The 16751-nt window shown below is 46.8% G+C and overlaps 1 protein-coding gene across 2 annotated transcripts in view; it reads right to left on the reverse strand.

Moving 5' to 3' along the window:
• zswim5 (zinc finger, SWIM-type containing 5) overlaps positions 1-5000 on the reverse strand; it is a 38166-nt gene extending 33166 nt beyond the window's left edge. For both annotated transcript variants that reach the window (XM_047027230.1, XM_047027229.1), the window contains exon 1: positions 4467-5000. In XM_047027230.1, coding sequence (XP_046883186.1) covers positions 4467-4968 — 502 coding nt within the window. In that variant the 5' untranslated portion in view covers positions 4969-5000. The remainder of the gene's footprint in view (positions 1-4466) is intronic.
• Between the last annotated feature and the right edge of the window lie 11751 nt (positions 5001-16751).

Consider the following 16751-nt stretch of genomic DNA (forward strand, 5'->3'; position numbering starts at 1 on the left):
TGATAAACTCTCCGAGAGGCTATCAGGTCGGCGCAGCATTTAAGCCCAAAGGACAAGGTCGTTATTGATCAGCTGGACGGATGTGTGTTTCCCAGCTCATGCTACAAAGACAGACGATTCTTCTCAGAATGAGGCAACATGTGAAACACGCGAGAAGCATGTTGGGAGAAGTTGTAGATGGAGCTGGGGTCTCTGTGCTGTTGTTTGCTAGTCTGAGTTGACACACAGAAGTGAACTAGCAGGAGTACAATGTATGGTGCTCCTATGTATATCGTATGTAGTCTTGCACCAAACAGTTCATTTATACAGAGACCAATTCATGTAAGTGTGTTGGCTAAGCAAAAGTGATTGAGATTGGGATCTGTCTAAGAGCAAGGTTAGAGAGGAAAGTGGGTAAGAATGATCAATCGTGCATCTTATGAGATCAATACAGAGTGAGATCGATACAAAGTTCAGATATCAATTCCCAGAGAGGAAGGGACCAGTCAACCTTGCCCACTCTCCCTAGCCCAAGCACTCCTGAACAAGGCCATGTCCTCTGGGCTGTCTGAGGAAGCGGCCCTCCAGCCCAGCACTGTCAGGAAGGCAGGTAAGGGGAAGATGTGAGCGTGCTCTCTCCACCTTGCTCCGCCACATGGAGTATTCCGCTCCGCTTAGTGCCGATGAAAGCTTTTCCATAAGCACCCCCCACCGACCTCCTCCACCCTTCCCCCCTCGATCAAATTCATTTCCATCCTTTGATAAAGACAAAAACAGGCTCTTAATGGCTGTGTCCTTCAAAACCTGAGTGCTAATAAGTGTGGAGAGAAGATTTGTTTTACTGATTTTCTTTGAGACTTGCAGGCATGGAATTAATTACCTTGATTAAATATTGTCTGTCTGGGTGATGGGAGACGGGGCAGAATCAGGGGTCCCTTGTTAAACGGCGATGGCTCTGAATAAGATGTGTCCCGAATACAAAGGCAGAAATGACAGTACCACTCGGGAAAAGGAGGACTGAGAATACCGTATCTAGGCCTCGTTAGCAAATGACATCACTGTGGAGAAACAAATTAATATATGGCTCAACACAACTCCTTTGAAAGCCTTGAGTGTTCGGATCTTACAGTACTGTAGATAGACACGTTATCCACTGTACTCTTGGATGGGTCGAACATGTGGACACGTGATTTGAGATCTCCACAAACCAACATGTCGACAGGTTATTACCTGCACAGTAGTGCATGGTCATGTGTAAAGATGTTTTAGGGGAGGTGGTGTGTTGTGACTTTAGTTGAACCAAACTTTTCCACTTCCTTCAGTGCCAAAAATGGAAGGGGATACCAATAGACAGGAACATACAGGCACGTAACAACGGCAGCTGTTCAACCACAGTATTAACCAGAACTGATGAACTCAAACAACAACCATGTTTCCCCATGTCTTAGGAAACCGCAAATACTTTCCAAATACAGGCATTACAAATGAGACGTCAAGTCAGAAAAAGCAAAGAGTGGATCCTACTTGGCTGAGCTACATAAAACCTTTGACTGTTCCACAATCAGCCCAGGGGGAGAGGTGGGATGATGATGACTGGCTGAGTCACCCCAATATGGCCTACAGGATCTGGCTTTGGTGGGGATGTTTGAGGTGGTGGGAATTGACCAAATGGTGATGTCACTTCCTATCAGCCCCAGAGTAAGATTATCTAGAAAGAGATCCAACGTCATTTGTAGTCACATATCAGAGACTATTTACACATCAATCAAACCTCATATCCCTAAGGAAAGAAAGCACACGCCAGGGGAAAAGTTTGAAGTTTACGTTACCGTGGGTCTAATCCTTTGGGGCTCTGGTTTTGACTCGGTAGAAGTCAGTCACCCTTTAAAAAGAGGGGGATACCATGGCTTTACGGAACACCACACACCCTCACACACCCCCTCACACACCCCCTCACACACACCACGCGCACACAGTCCGTTTCTCCTGTCTGTGAACAAGGGTTTTTCTACAGCTGGGTAACAAAGCATGACCCAATAATCCTGAGGCCTGACTAAAAGCTGGAACCCCCCCCCCCCCCCGCCCCCATCTCTCTCCCTCCATCTCTGAGGACTTTATAAGACTAGCGTGGGGGGCTGCACTTTGTGTGTGTGGGGGATGGGGGGGGATTACACATACACACACATTTATGCTCACACACACAACTAGCTTTGATTATTCTAATAATGACTTAAACCCCAGGGAAGATTATCAGTGCAGGCCAATGCGGTGATTAGCTTGTGTTCAATAGCAGACAGTAGGCCTATGAGGCTATGCATGCCAGACAAAAGCTTTTATCTACAAGCCAAACCCCATCTCTCATCCATGGCCGATCTGCACCCTTACATCTGCGTATTCTAAGACAACATACTATAAATGGCAAACCTTTAGGATTCACCGACAAGACCTTGATCCACAGTTCACATTAACTGCCAACAATGTGATTCAGTATGTGTTAAGCCAAAAAGCAGAGTAAGGGATTTAACTTGTATTGTTCAAGCTGATTTACAACCCAGGTGACAAGGTGATGGGACTGGCCTGAGAAAACAGGAAGAAGGAAGGAGAAAAGAGTAGAGGAAAGAATGTAGAGGGAAAAAGAGACTAGAAGTGGACAACAGGTCATCAGGCCTGGTATCTAGTACTGTCAGTGTCAACTGAACAAGGCGCAACAGGAAGGATCCAAATCCAGGACAGAATGGACCGTTTGTTCTCTAACACCACTGACACTACCTTCATAGTTAGCTTGCTAGCTTGTTACTTAAGCCAGAGAACCTTAAGTTATCTCTATGACCCTGAGATTTGAACAGTCTTTGACGACCTTGGGGGATCCTAAAATCCTTGACTGTCTGGTAGGTCTGGAATAGTTTCCTGGCAGTAAGTCACTCACATTTCAAGCTAAGAAGAGGATTCACTACCCACTGAGATCATGCTCTACCGCACACCCTACCAGATGCCTTTATAAATAAATGCACATTTTGGAGGGATGAGAAGGGGGGTTAATGGCCCCAATGTATTTCCTTTTGTGTGTTAAAGCCTATTGGCTTTAAGCTATAGCCTAACATTATATTGATATAAATAGCTACACGTTATCTTAAACAACACATTTTCAACTTACAACCAACACAACTTTATAATAACCTCAATACTACTTTTCAACCTAACGTTGAATAGAATACAAATCGTTGACTGGTCTAAGGTTACTCCGGGAGACCGGCCAAAGCTGCTTTATTCGGCTTCCACTCCTCATAGAACATGAACCGCATGTGGCTCTCAACAAAAGAGGGCAATTGCGAACGTCCAGTGGTTTATGGAGATACATTCTTTTTTAAACACTTTCAAGCTTAAACAGTGGTAGATTCATAAAATGTAACATTAATTCGGTAAAGATCGCTACTCGCGAAACATCCCTTTGTTTGAAATTACCCCGACGGCAGTGTGGCTATTCTGCAATGATTGCCTTGGAAATGCGAGACGGATATCGATCATCTCAACTGGAAAGCTATTGTGTAGCAGTCGGACTAGCCAAAGACAAATGCCTTGCTTCCCGGCACAAATATGATTTAGTCGAATGGAAGGCACTGATTCATCCAAACTTGGCCAATGCATGATCGCACACGCGCAAATATTTTCTTCACTACAGTAACTACGTTCCTTTGTCCTGTCCAACGAGCAAATAAACAAAATATATGGGATTTGGATCAAAGCGGATTATGTTGGCTTAATTATAACAAGAGACTCAATAACTGTCTTTGTCCTAATCATGGGCAACCCTTCTCCAATACTAAAACATAAATGAGTCCAATGATTAAAACAAATGTATAGAAAACTGCCGCTAATGGTGATCTATTGTATCCGTGCAGCCTATGCCTCATCCCTCTCCGCGCACTGAAAGGGTTGCCTTCAATAGCCCCGACGAAAGAGAGGAAAAAAAGTGCTGATTGTTGCCAGCACATAGCCTGGATCGACTCAACAACGTAGCCTGGGCTAATTTAAGCGTGGCAAAGCTTGATGTCGAGCAAAAAAAAATTCGATTTGTATTTCAAACTGTAGATGCAAAGATTACGCGTAAAAACGCAAAATTTGGTAAAGGAACCACTAACAACGACTAACACAAAGGCAACGGACAGACCTTTAAATTTTAAACAGCAGCTGATACGGACCGATGTTGTAGACTATCCTTGCTCTTCTCAAGAAACGTTATAGCCATATGAATTCGTAAAGCAACTGTTGGTGGTAGACTAAACTATTTATTTTGGCAAGAATATTTGAAGCAGTATAATGAGTAACATAAATCATCATAATACTGAGTTTTCCTACTTTTCATGGTATTTGAAAACTTCAATAGCTTTCTCGGGTAAAACTACGAGGTGTCCTCCTTGATCAAGGTAATAGGGCTAGGTGCATCACATGTGGGTACTGTTATATAAAGCTGAATTTGTTCCACTTACCGACTTGTAATACATTCTCTACACAACCGGTCTCCAAAAGCCGGATGCCCCTACGGAAAGGCAGTCCATCTCCTGTGCCCCCTGTCCCTGTGGTAGCCGTCGTACTGCTGGGAACTCCTCCGGGGGTAGACCCAGATCCAGCGGGGGCTCCTGCGCCCGCCGCCGGACCCTCCTCGCCGGCAACACGGCACTGAAACGATGAATACATACATATTTCCCTTTCGTTCCTCGGAAAGGACCAGTATACTATGCGGCGCTGTACAGGCTCTGGGATCCGTTCGAAGCGCTCCTCCACCCTCTCGAAGGCCCATTTCTCCGCTACGGCTTTTGCAGCGCAGTCCAACAGAGATTCCGGGCTACGATAGCGGGAGTTAGAAAAACCATGTCCAGGCCCCGGACCAGGACCCCGAGGAGCCGGGCGCAAGCACGGTCGCTTGCTTGCCGGGGGTAAAGAGAGATGAAGCGGCGGCTGAGGCGGTAGCTCTCCACGTCCCTCCGCCATAACGACCAGAATATACACTGAGCGAACGACCAGTCTCGGATTTGCACAGACAAGCCTCCGCGGTGGGGGCTGAGGGCGGTGAAACGTCACCACCAATAACAAACACTCCCCTCCCTTCAAGTGTGTATGGTGACTGTGTCGTCTGTAACTTTCATCAGTGTGTCTGGTATTGCTCACCTAAACTTCAACCGTTCCCTAATTAATATAATATTGTCGATTTAAATTGATACAATTATTGATAAAAACAGTTGTACAACGTATTTATCACAGGTTACAACAAGACAGTTCTGTTTAGAATTAGGTAGCTCAAGGTTGGTCTTGTCTCGGACGAGCAGAAATACTTCCCCCCCTGCGATTTGTGCGTCGACTGTAGCGTTAGGTGAATAACAAAGCCACTTACTTGCGAATTAAATTCGCATAATTACGTCAAATAGGCCTACTCGTCAATAGCTGGCAAATACACATTCCCTGAATGGAACGACTTAACAGCTCCAAAGACTATGGGCGAAATGGACAGGCTAAATTACACGCTATTCTAAGATTTATGTTGCCTACAACATTCAGTACTATCCTACTCTACCCTATTAACCTCAACGAATGGCACACTAATATTCAAACTCAGGTAGATATAACGAATGTTTATTTGTGGAGAGAAATGATCTCAGGCCGAAGCAAACCCTAACAAACTGTCATTGTGAATCTTACTCCACCCACCTCTGCGCTTTCACTGCCACCCCTACTGTGCCTGTTTAGATGTTAGTTGTTAGGCGATGTGAAAAGGAAAAAAAAGAATTCAAAGTGTCTCACATACACAACTGAGTTTTCCTTTTGTAATTGTGTGCGTGTGTGTGTGTGTCATGGCCCCACACCCTCTCCCCCTGTAGAGCCATAGCCAGTTTTAAGAGAATCTCTCCTGGAGGTGACTCTTGTCATCTCTCTGTTCTCTCTTCTTTCTCTCTTCTTCTCTCTCTGCGGAGGTCGTGCCTCTTTGAGGCTTCAGGCCAAGGAGATGTTTTGTCAGTCAGAAAAGAAAATGGGTCTCGGCTTCTTTGTCCTGCAGATCTCCCAGATCTGTGGAGGCTCCTCTGGTAGGGGTAGACAGCTCTGGAGCCCAGCTGGGCCGCCTGTGAAAAGAAGGGCAAAGAGAAACAGTGGTCCTTGCTCATCATGGGTGGGCTATAGAGATGACAGGCAGCCCATATAGCTCCACACAAATCAGACTGTACCCCCTATTATCCTGCATACATTGCACTATGGCCTTGGAATTTGTGTGTGTGTGTGAGAGTGTGCGTTTGGGTGAGTGTGTGTGTGAGAGTGTTTGGGTGTCCAACGTTGCCTCACATGATTTCACATGCTTTTGTATTCAATCTAAATGAGGAAAATGATGTCCTCCCAAATTGGTCTCATAGAGAGTCCAATGAAGTAAAATGATGTTTAAATAGCACAGTGCTAATGGGTCATTCAGTTGGTGGTGATGATGGAGGTGACAGTGAGGCATGAGGGATGTTTAGAGTAAACAACCATGTGTTTGTTGGTCTGTTTGTTGTGTCTTAGACAGTGCAAACAGCAGGTGAGGGGAGCGAGGCTTGACAGTGCAGTGTTTTGCTCCATGCCTCGTCCCAGCAGGTGACGCTCAGACCAGTCGGGTGTACAGAGTGAAAGATGACAGGCTGATGGCCCACCACACAGGGCACTAGACATCTAATGGCACCCAGCAATAGCTGCTGGTGTGTTTGTGTGTAAGCTTTGTTAAGATGCATTTCTCTGAAAAAATATAACTCTGTATAACAGTTTGAAATGGCTCTGTGACAGCGGAACAGGCCAGACTTGTCCTAGAACCCTGTAAAATGTTGTTTGAAACCTAAAATGTTTTTGTCTTGAGACGTGAGTTCTGTCTAAAGTTTACTTTACCAAAGAAACCTTGACAAATGGCTCATTTTTGGTCTCCTTCCTCATTGGTTGATCAGAATTTGATTCAAGCTAACATACTCCCCCCACCCACCCACCCCGCAGCCCACAAACCTCTGAGGAATTCCCATTGGTGCATAATTACATTAAACAATGTGCAGAACCCAATGGTGGATGCAACCAGTTACCAAGGCAACAATTATGATAGATTTTGGAGGGAGACAAGACAGGTAATTGGAAAAAGATTGATAGGGGACAAGGAGAGAGGAGAAAGCGTATCACAGGGTGTGTCATTGGGAATGACAATTACATAATGACATACTGCTCTTTTGCTAAGCAGAAATACTTCTCTTCTTCTTTCTCTTTTCTCATTGTATATTTGATTACAACTAGAGACCACTATCTTTGTAGTCAACTGACAACAGGACTGTCCGAGTACACACATTTTAATTTGAGTTCAGAGAGGAAGGGGCAGGGAGAAACACAGAGAGAAAACGAGACAGGGAGAGGGAAAGATAAGGGTTGCAAGAGTGTGATTGTGGTTTTAAGTGAATAACCCTCCCTTGGGGCAACAGAGGAGGGGGTGGGGTCGGATGGGGGGCTGGGAGGGGGTAGGTGGGGGTTGTTCCCCCTCACAAGGTCGAAAACGTCATCACTCTGTGGTTGGGTTGGGGTTTGCACGGTGACGGTTGGCAAGAGGAACAATGGCTGTGTTGATAGAGGAGCCAGAACTACCTGTAGGGCCTGATGTGTATCTCAAACACCGCAGAAAGAGGCCTTCTCTACTGACTCCCTGCACGCACACAACCACATACACACAACCACGCACACACAACCACGCACACACAACCATGCACACACACCCTTAAGCCCAGAACTGTCACCAGCCAATTGTGATGGCCCAGAACAACCCACTGATGAACCCAGAGGAGAGAATCAGAGCTTATGGATTGAAAAGAGAGGAGGGGAAATACCCACCTGCTTTAACAAGTCCCTGGAAGTCTGCACAGAGGAACACAGGCTCATTTGGAACATATTTGAGTTTCGAAGGAGGCGGTCTGTGATTTGTGGAGTTGGTAGAGGTGTGTCTTATTTGATGTCTCGAAAGGCGTGGATTGGATCTGGGGTGTGCCCACTTCCCAGACTGAATGTTTGTCTGGCGGCGTGATTGTTGAGGGTTAGGTGTCAATGAGGTGTTTGTGTATTGGCCAGACATAGCGCCATAAAGACTACAGAGAAGAGGAGAGGAGTCTGGGGGGTGGTTTCCCCTGATCACTCTTCTCAAGTTTGCCTCTACTCCTTGGAGGACTTCCTCCTTTGCCACCTTCTCAACGTTACAACTCACGGGTGTTTTACCCCCGCGCGCGCACACACACAAACAGACACACACAACCTCTAGCTGGAATAGGCCGATGAGTAGTTCATTTGACTCGCTCCTCCCCTGAGTTCACAGTATAGGTGGAAGAAGCTCTTGGCAGACCCTTAGGAGTGTTCTCTCCCGCCTCCCCTTCCTCCTCCCCCCTTCCTCCTCTCTTTCTTTACCCCTGCCTTACACCCTTCCATGTATGGCCTTATCCCTTCTGGATCAGTATTGCCATCCGCCAGTAATCCTTCTCTTCCCTTCACTCCCACTTTTGCTTGCTTTCTTTATCTTTGCTTTTACATGATCTCCCTTTTCCCTGTTTGGTCCTTTTTCCTGCACACCTTCCGATTTACCCCCTCTCTCCGTCTTCTCCTGCCCTGTCCATCGTCTTCTCGCCCCTTCGACATTCATCCTCTCTCTCATTCCTTCTGTTGCCCTTTACTCTCTCATCTCTTTTCACAGCCACCATTCAGCCTCTCCCTCTCTTCTTACACTCAATCTCATTCTCTCCCCTCGTTGCTTAAGTCTCTCCCTCTCTTTCTCATTCTCTTTCTTTTCAGCGAGCTTTGTTGTGGCCCCGGAGCACAGTATATGCCCCCCACAGTATTGACTTAATTGTCACTGCCTCTCTTCTTTCTCCCATTCTCATTCTCTCCGGTTGCTTCTCGAGTCTCCCTTCTCTTTTCATCCTCCTTTTCTCTTCTCCTGCTCTTTGTGTCGACCTCTTCAGAGTCGCAGCCCATGTCCAGGAGAGGCAGAATGAGCTGGTCTCTCCCGAGAGGACTGGACACAAACACAGAGAGGCAGGGAGGGAAGGGAGGGAAGGGAGGGAGGAGGAAGGGAAGGGTGGTGGGATGGAGGACAGAGGGGGCAGCCCTGCTGCTGATCCCGCTGTTGACTGATGGGTGTTATCTAGCGGCCACTGGCTTTATTGGCTGTGTTAATGCTGCGTTTACTGATGTGTCCTCTGGGAGGTTGAGGCCACAGCTGCAGGGAGGACTCTAAACACTAGTATTCATGGGCAGACTCGCCTGACCTACCAAGGCTGCAGGAAAAACTTCAAACACTCACAGTAAGCAGTACTCTAAACACGCTAGGAACCAGTCTTGCTCAACCTAACTAATAATAATTACAAAGAACCGAACAACTTTACGTGTGACCAAACAAAACCAAACCACCAACTAAACTAAGCCAAACTACTAACCAAACCAAACTAGACTGTACCAAACTAAACTAAAATGCAATCCAATGTCCTATTCAGCCAACTGTCCAGTCAGCTTTAATGTCCCCAAACCCTCCTAGTCCTCCGTCTCATGGCAGAACAGACATCTTATCTAATGGAGGCCATTACTTGAATTGACCCTTAATATCTCTCTTTACTGTGAAATGCTTTCAGTGTGTCTGGGAGTGCCTGCCTTTCTGAGCAGGAAATGACCCGTCTTCTTCTTCTTCTGTTCTTACCTAAATGCAGCTCTCCTCACCAGGGCTGAATGAAGGAGAGAATGGCGTGTGTTACAACCAGTGTTGTCTGTCTCAGAACCAAAGTGCCTGATTGGTGGGATACACCTAATGGTGTTAGGAGGTGATTTTACGCACAGCAGGCTTCTGGGCTTCATCAGCCGTCATGCTGGCCAAGCGGGCTGTGTGAATGGCAGCTCCTGGCGTGTGTGTGGGTGTGTGTGTGTGTGTGTATGTGTGGGGTGGGGGGAGGAGGATGATGGGGCTATTATCGTGATAGGCGAGATGTGTGTATTTGATCAAGGCCGATGTCCCCGGTCTGCATTTGCATGTTCAAATAAGATTAAGTGCATTGAAATCAGCAGAAATAAACACCTCCTTTAAAGTAGACAAACAGAAGAGATTAGCAATGCAGATAAGATAGCACCCAAGAGACAGCTCATATCAATAGACCACTCTCCCCCAATCTTGTGGCTGAAAAAGCCTAATCAAATGTGAGAATACTATACATAGCATGTTGAGAGTATGTCCCACAAAGAAAGCCATCTTTTTCTCTTTCCCTCTTTCCCTACTGCAAGGTTTCCACAAAATAAAACTTGACAGACATGAGTGAAACATATATTTTCAAAGCTCTTCGGTGAATTCGGTGTTGAGCTATTGGAAGTGGGGCGGGGGTTAAGAGCGCCCCCAGGAGGAAGAAATCCAGGGTGCTTGACAGCTCAGCAACATCCTAATGTTTTGTTATGTTTACGATATCTAATCTTTCTCGGTGTCAGAATCATACTAAAATGAGAAGGGTAATTGTGACTTCTGTGAATAAGAATCTGCTTATTTGTTGTTTGTGTTTACCGAGTTCCTTGAGAGTCCTCTTTATTGAACTAAGAATGAGTGTATTCATGTTTATGTTGTCCCCTGCTCTGTGTTTCCACTCTACAGCATCTCCTGCTGATTGTGACACGACATCTTTACAAGAGTATGGCAGGGATTCTCTCCCCTCTCGGAAAGAATAGATGAAACAAATGAAGGATTTGTAAACAAAAACATAACAAACAAACAAACAAAAATCAGTCAGCCAGAGCTGTGAAATCATGCCTTCATTCATCCCTACTGTCCTACCCTGTGTGTCCATGTGTGTGTACTCGTGTGTGTGTGTGTGGACCAGTTGAGGACTCCAGACTGCTACATCCAATCGGACGGGGGGAGTGATGCTGTGCTCTGTGTGAGGTATGACTGCCACAGCCAGACTGGCATCACCGGGCAGGGCACAGTGGCACAGCCCCACCCTCATGCGCCCTGCTTGCATTCCTATTCTCTAACCGTATGGAGTACTATACTGTACTGAACAGAGGTGGGGTGATGGGGCGAGGACTGACAAGCTTGGAGCAGAGTGTGTGAGTGTTGTGGGCGGAGGGTCTGGGGGGCTGTGGAGGCTGACAGGGAAAAGCATTGGAGGTTTTGACTTGTGAGGGACATCTTGCATCAGGACCACTCTGGCCCGTTCCCCTTCGGAGCTTCCTCCAGGCCCTCCACATCGCACTCTTAGAAGTGCCGTAAATTAATGATCGTCAATCATTCACTATTCATGAGAAGCTCTCTGTCGCCCCGTCCTCCCTCCGTCCCCCCCTCGCTCTTTTTTTTCTTTTACCTGTACCGTTTCACTGTCAAGCGCTATCTCTCTATTCTCCTTTGTACCCCTACATTCCACACTTTTTCTCTCTTCCTCCCCTCATCCGTTTCCCTCGTATTCTTTCCTGGTGTTCCCTCCTTCCTCCTCTACACGTTCTCCCTCCCCTCATATCTACCTCCTCCTCCTTCCCCCTTCCCCCTCCCACGCTAATGGAGAGTAACAGTAGTGGACACCGGGAGGGGGGTTCGAATTGCGTGTCCCATCAATGAACCTCTCATGGGTGTGTGTGTGTGTGAGAGTGTGTGTGTTTTGTAGTAGGGGGATGGCAAAGAGCTTGTGGCCCCACCCAGGGGTACCTTCATTAGGTGCGGTGGTCCAGAACGTAAAGCATAGGAACACACACACACACACACACAAAGCACTCACACACCTACACACACCCCAAGTAGTTCCACCCAACCATTGTCGGGTGAATGCTTCACCAGATGGTTTGCAGCAGATTGGCAGAGGTATCCGTGTGATGTGAGGAAACGGTGTGTGGGAGGAGATAGCAGCAGTTAGGTAGCTAGCTAGCGCATCTAGACCAAGCAGTGGGGCTTCAGACAGACCTGCTAATAGTTTGCCTTTTTATAGAACACTTCCCTACACAATGGGCTGATGCAACGTGAGCTGCGTTCAAGCTTAAAGCTCGGTCACACACAGCCATGACGATTGGCCAAGGATCCCTTAACCCTATCCCTCAGGCTATGCTCTAGTCATTGATCATATCAATATTGATGATGATTGCGTGAGCACATTGGCGTTGTATCTGGTATAGTGAGGGGGGGGGGGGACCACTCTACCACAGAAAAGGGGGTCACAGCCCTCGTAATCTAGAGCACTCCCACTAATGAGGTATCTAACCTGGCTTGGCCTAGGTGTGTCAACCTTCATCGCTCTCTTTAATTAGAGAGTCCTACGTCCATGCTTCCTCTCCTCTGAAGACCGTGTCACACATCACTACACACACCCCTGGTGCAGCCCACCAATCACCAGCCTGCATCATTCACTCCTACAAACACACACCCATCTGTGCACACAGACACACATCCACACAGGCACATAAACACACACACACACGCCATTAGGGGTTGGAGGTGCTGGCTGTGCAGCTCTGGCAGAGGAACATGGAGCCGACATACTTCTATGCTTTTGGTTTGTTTCGTGTCAAGCATCATATTGCTATCCAGCTGTTCTCAAATGTGCTTTTAATAAAAGCTGACATTTGAGTCAAACTAACAAAGTGATGCATCTGTTCTCTCGCTTTCTTTCTCTTACACACACACACACACACACACACACACCCACACACAAACACACACTATACACATCAATACTAGCCGAGTCATTGTGCTCCTCAATACACTGAGGATGGAGCATATGGGACCATGCAACTTGATAGTGTTGGCAGGTTGGCAATCAAGCCAACTGAATCACCACTGCAAAGGGCCATTGTTCAAGGTACTTCTGTGAGTGGAAATTGTAGTTCCTTTCTCTGAATAATTGCTGCTATGTTAGTCCCAACGACAGTTTGGAATGTGTACTGTGGTCTTATACGGTCTCTGGTGACAAGGTTTTAGTGGATTAAAGTCATGTCATTGCTTTGTCTGTGAAGGAAGAACGATGGTATGTGAACACATGTATATGTGACTTGGCATCCAGGTCCAGCTTCTACCCTAGTTGTGTCTATTCTCATTTCATCACGACCTACCAGCCCTGACCCCTGACCCCTGCACCAGCTGACCTGTCTCTCTAGCTCTCCATCACTGATTAGCCAGTATGGCTGGTGACTGACTACAGCAACCTGGACACTTGGTTACATTCACTGACACAGACAGCGTAACTTGCACACACACCCACCCACACACACACACACACACACACACACACACACACACACACACACACCCATAGACCCCACCTCCACCCACCACACACACACACACACACAAACACACAAACACAAATGCACACCAAAACACACCAAGAGGCTCTCCAGTCTGGGGTCGAGAGTAGGCTGACCCCACTTAATGAAGTGAGCAGAGAACAAGGGGGAGATGGATAATTCATGGCTGATGTGGAAGTGTTTCCTCTAAGCTGGTGCCCTGCAACATCATGGGGAGTCTGACAGAGCAGAGGAGGAGTGACGAGAGAAGGGAGGAGGGGCGAGGAGAGAAGGGAGGAGGGGCGAGGAGAGAAGGGAGGATGGGTAAGGAGAGCGGGAGGAGGGGCATCTACATACACGCGAGTGCAGGAGAGGTAGGGGCCATGACTTCATGCACACCATGACTTCATGCATGCTAACCACTTTTGGGAACGGCCAGTGCACCGACCTACCTAAGTTACCATGGTGATGTTCTCTGCATCTAACGTGAGAGTGAGATAACAAGAGACAGGGGAATGAGACAGCGAGAGAGATGAGGAGGAGGAGGTAGAGAGAAAGAGAGATGAAGAGGAGCGAGAGAGAGAGAGAGAGAGAGAGAGAGAGAGAGAGAGAGAGAGAGAGAGAGAGGGCCCTGTCCCCATTCTGACCCTGGTGTGTTAAGACTCTTCTGGTTACATACATAAACCAGGTGTCTGTCTGACAAATGAACCAGCACTCTAATAACAATCACACCCCTCAGAGAGAGGCTTCATCTTAAGGGGCCCCCCTATGTGTATATGCTATAAAGTCATATTGGGGTAAGGGATGGGGTAAAGGTTAGGGTTAGGACTCTGATTTGTGTACCTATTTTATAATAAAAGGGTGGTACGTGATCGACACAGTTTGGATAAATTATATATTTTGTAGGATTCAAAATAGGAACAATGACCAAAACTGTTTTGTCATCGAAAGTAATTAGGGTCCTACCTGCTCAACAACAGTATTGTTCCAGATGAGGAGAGTATATTCAGATTTCTCTTCTAATATCGTCTCGTTGTTTATTTTTGAGCCATCCGAGCGGAATGCTGGGTAATGACATGGCGTTAAGTCAAAACTGCAGGGATGATTGGCTAACTGGAGCACAAATGACTGCCACTGTACTCTGCAGGACCTTGAGTCACAGCAGCACACAGCAGCACACAAACACCAGGACGTCTGCACAGACACCCTCGACACAGATCACACCAGATGCCATTGACACAGACACAGGCACAGGCACGCACAAACGCACACACACACACACACACACACACACGCACACACACACCCACTTAACCCTGTACACAGGAACTTCACAAAGAAAGTTCTGATGTCACGAGCCAAACTTCTTTGCTCTCTTTCACCAAGCTTCAACAACTCCTCCATCCCAGTTCCCCCTCCTCCGTCTCCCTTCCTCCCACCCCCTTTGTCTCCTTTTCCTCTGCATTCATCCAGCCCCATTAAGCCCATGCCGTTCCCCACAGTGGCAGCTCTCCTCTACTGTACTGTTGAACCGGGAAGAATGTTACGGAGCAGATGACTCCAGGCCCATTAGAAAAAGGGGAGGCTGCTAATTATTACTCTGCTCAATGCAGGATGGGGAGCGCACAAAGCAGCTCCTCTCTCTCCTCTGGGGTGACGCATACGGTGGCACTGCAGTCTGAAACATCCCACATCTCGGAGCAGATTGAGGCACAGTGTTCCGCTTTCTGCCGCGGAGAAGGTGACAGGGGCCAGCTGGAGGAGAGACACACAGCTTCACTTGATGGTCAGTGGAAGAATCTTGGTAATGGTAAGAAGTATATGACACTATTCAGACGGTGTTTCGGCGTCGACCACCCCGAAGGTTTCTGGGGTAAGAAGGTCTTTATCCACAAACCATCACGCCTGTCAATCCCTTTCTCACTTTGAGGCAGGGCAAGATAACCCAAAAAGAAATGGAATATAATTTGTTTTTCATATCCCACCCACCTGGTACACCAGGCAGGCTACGGCAAGCAGACATGACCTTCAAATGCTTTTTGTCTCGGCTATAGAGGTCTGCTTTACTGAGACTTGCCAATATGTCATTGGATCAGAACAACCCATATGTACAGTTATCAGAGCTACAGAGCAGGTATCATATTGACCGGCTGTCACAAGTAACACTGGAACAGGAGGTAAAATAGAATCTCATCCATTTGAGGTTTTTGTTGATGTGGTTCGTGACCGACAAAGCTTGTCCATTATTTTTTTTTTGTGGTTCTGAAGGACGTTCAAGGATCGCCTCCTTAACAGAGAGTCTCTGTTCTGGCTTCCAACCAGTCTGTGTCTCTGCCAAGGCCCTAACAAGGCATAGATAAATGAGGATGGGTGCTTGGGCGAAATGGATGGTTGAAATACGTTTTTAACAGACTCCCCTCACAAGGTATACAGAGTAGATGGTAAAATGGAGGTATAGTGTTTTCAGTGGGTTCCTCCGAACAATGCTTTTAGGGGATGAGAGGCCCTCAGAACAGAGAGCCCAGCTTTTGGGTTGAAAGGATGCTCAATGGAAATCTGTCCTATCAAAGGATGATTCACACAAGTACTACATGACAAGAATTATATCTGGAGGCCTGAATAGGCTGGATAATTGCTTGTACCTTTAGAGGAGAGTGCTGTTGCAACAGTTGTGTTTTAAAATCTTTGAACCTAGTCCCCCCACACTGCTCACACTCTCTCTTGTTTCTACTGGACTAAATATTCTCCCACTATCCTAACTGGCTCTACTCCTCTCCTTTCTTCTCCTTTCTCCTCTCCTCCAATCTCTTCTATCCCACTCACCCTCTCTCTCTCTCTCTCTCTCTCTCTCTCTCTCTCTCTCTCTCTCTCTCTCTCTCTCTCTCTCTCTCTCTCTCTCTCTCTCTCTCTCTCTCTCTCTCTCTCTCTCTCTCTCTCTCTCTCTCTCTCTCTCTCTCTATCTACAGTGCCCTCCAAAAGTATTGGAACAGTGAGGCCAATTCCTTTATTTTTGCTGTAGACTGAAAACATTTGGGCTTGACATCAAACGATGAATGTGAAACCAGAGATCAACGTTTCAGCTTTTATTTCCAGGTATTTACATCAGGATCTGATGCACAAATTAGAAAATATCACCTTTTTGTTCGAACCCACCCATTTGTCACGTGAGCAAAAGTATTGGAACATGTGACTGACAGGTGTGTTTTGTTGCCCAGGTGTGTCCTATTACATACATTATTCAATCAATAAATACCACTGAATGTCTACACTCAGGCTCAGATTGGGTAAGATAGGTTTTGTCTATGCAGACTGTATTCAGAGGTGAAAACAACATGAAAACCAGAGCGCTGTCTTTGGGTGAAAAACAAGCAATTGTGAGTCTTAGAGAAGATGGAAAATCAATCAGAGCCATTGCAGAAACATTGGCCATAGCCAGTACAACCATTTGGAATGTCCTGAAGAAGAAGAAAACTACTGGTGTACTAAGTAACAGACATCGAACA

The sequence above is a fragment of the Hypomesus transpacificus genome, chromosome 10 (genome assembly GCF_021917145.1).
Source record: "Hypomesus transpacificus isolate Combined female chromosome 10, fHypTra1, whole genome shotgun sequence".
Lineage (NCBI taxonomy): Eukaryota > Metazoa > Chordata > Actinopteri > Osmeriformes > Osmeridae > Hypomesus > Hypomesus transpacificus.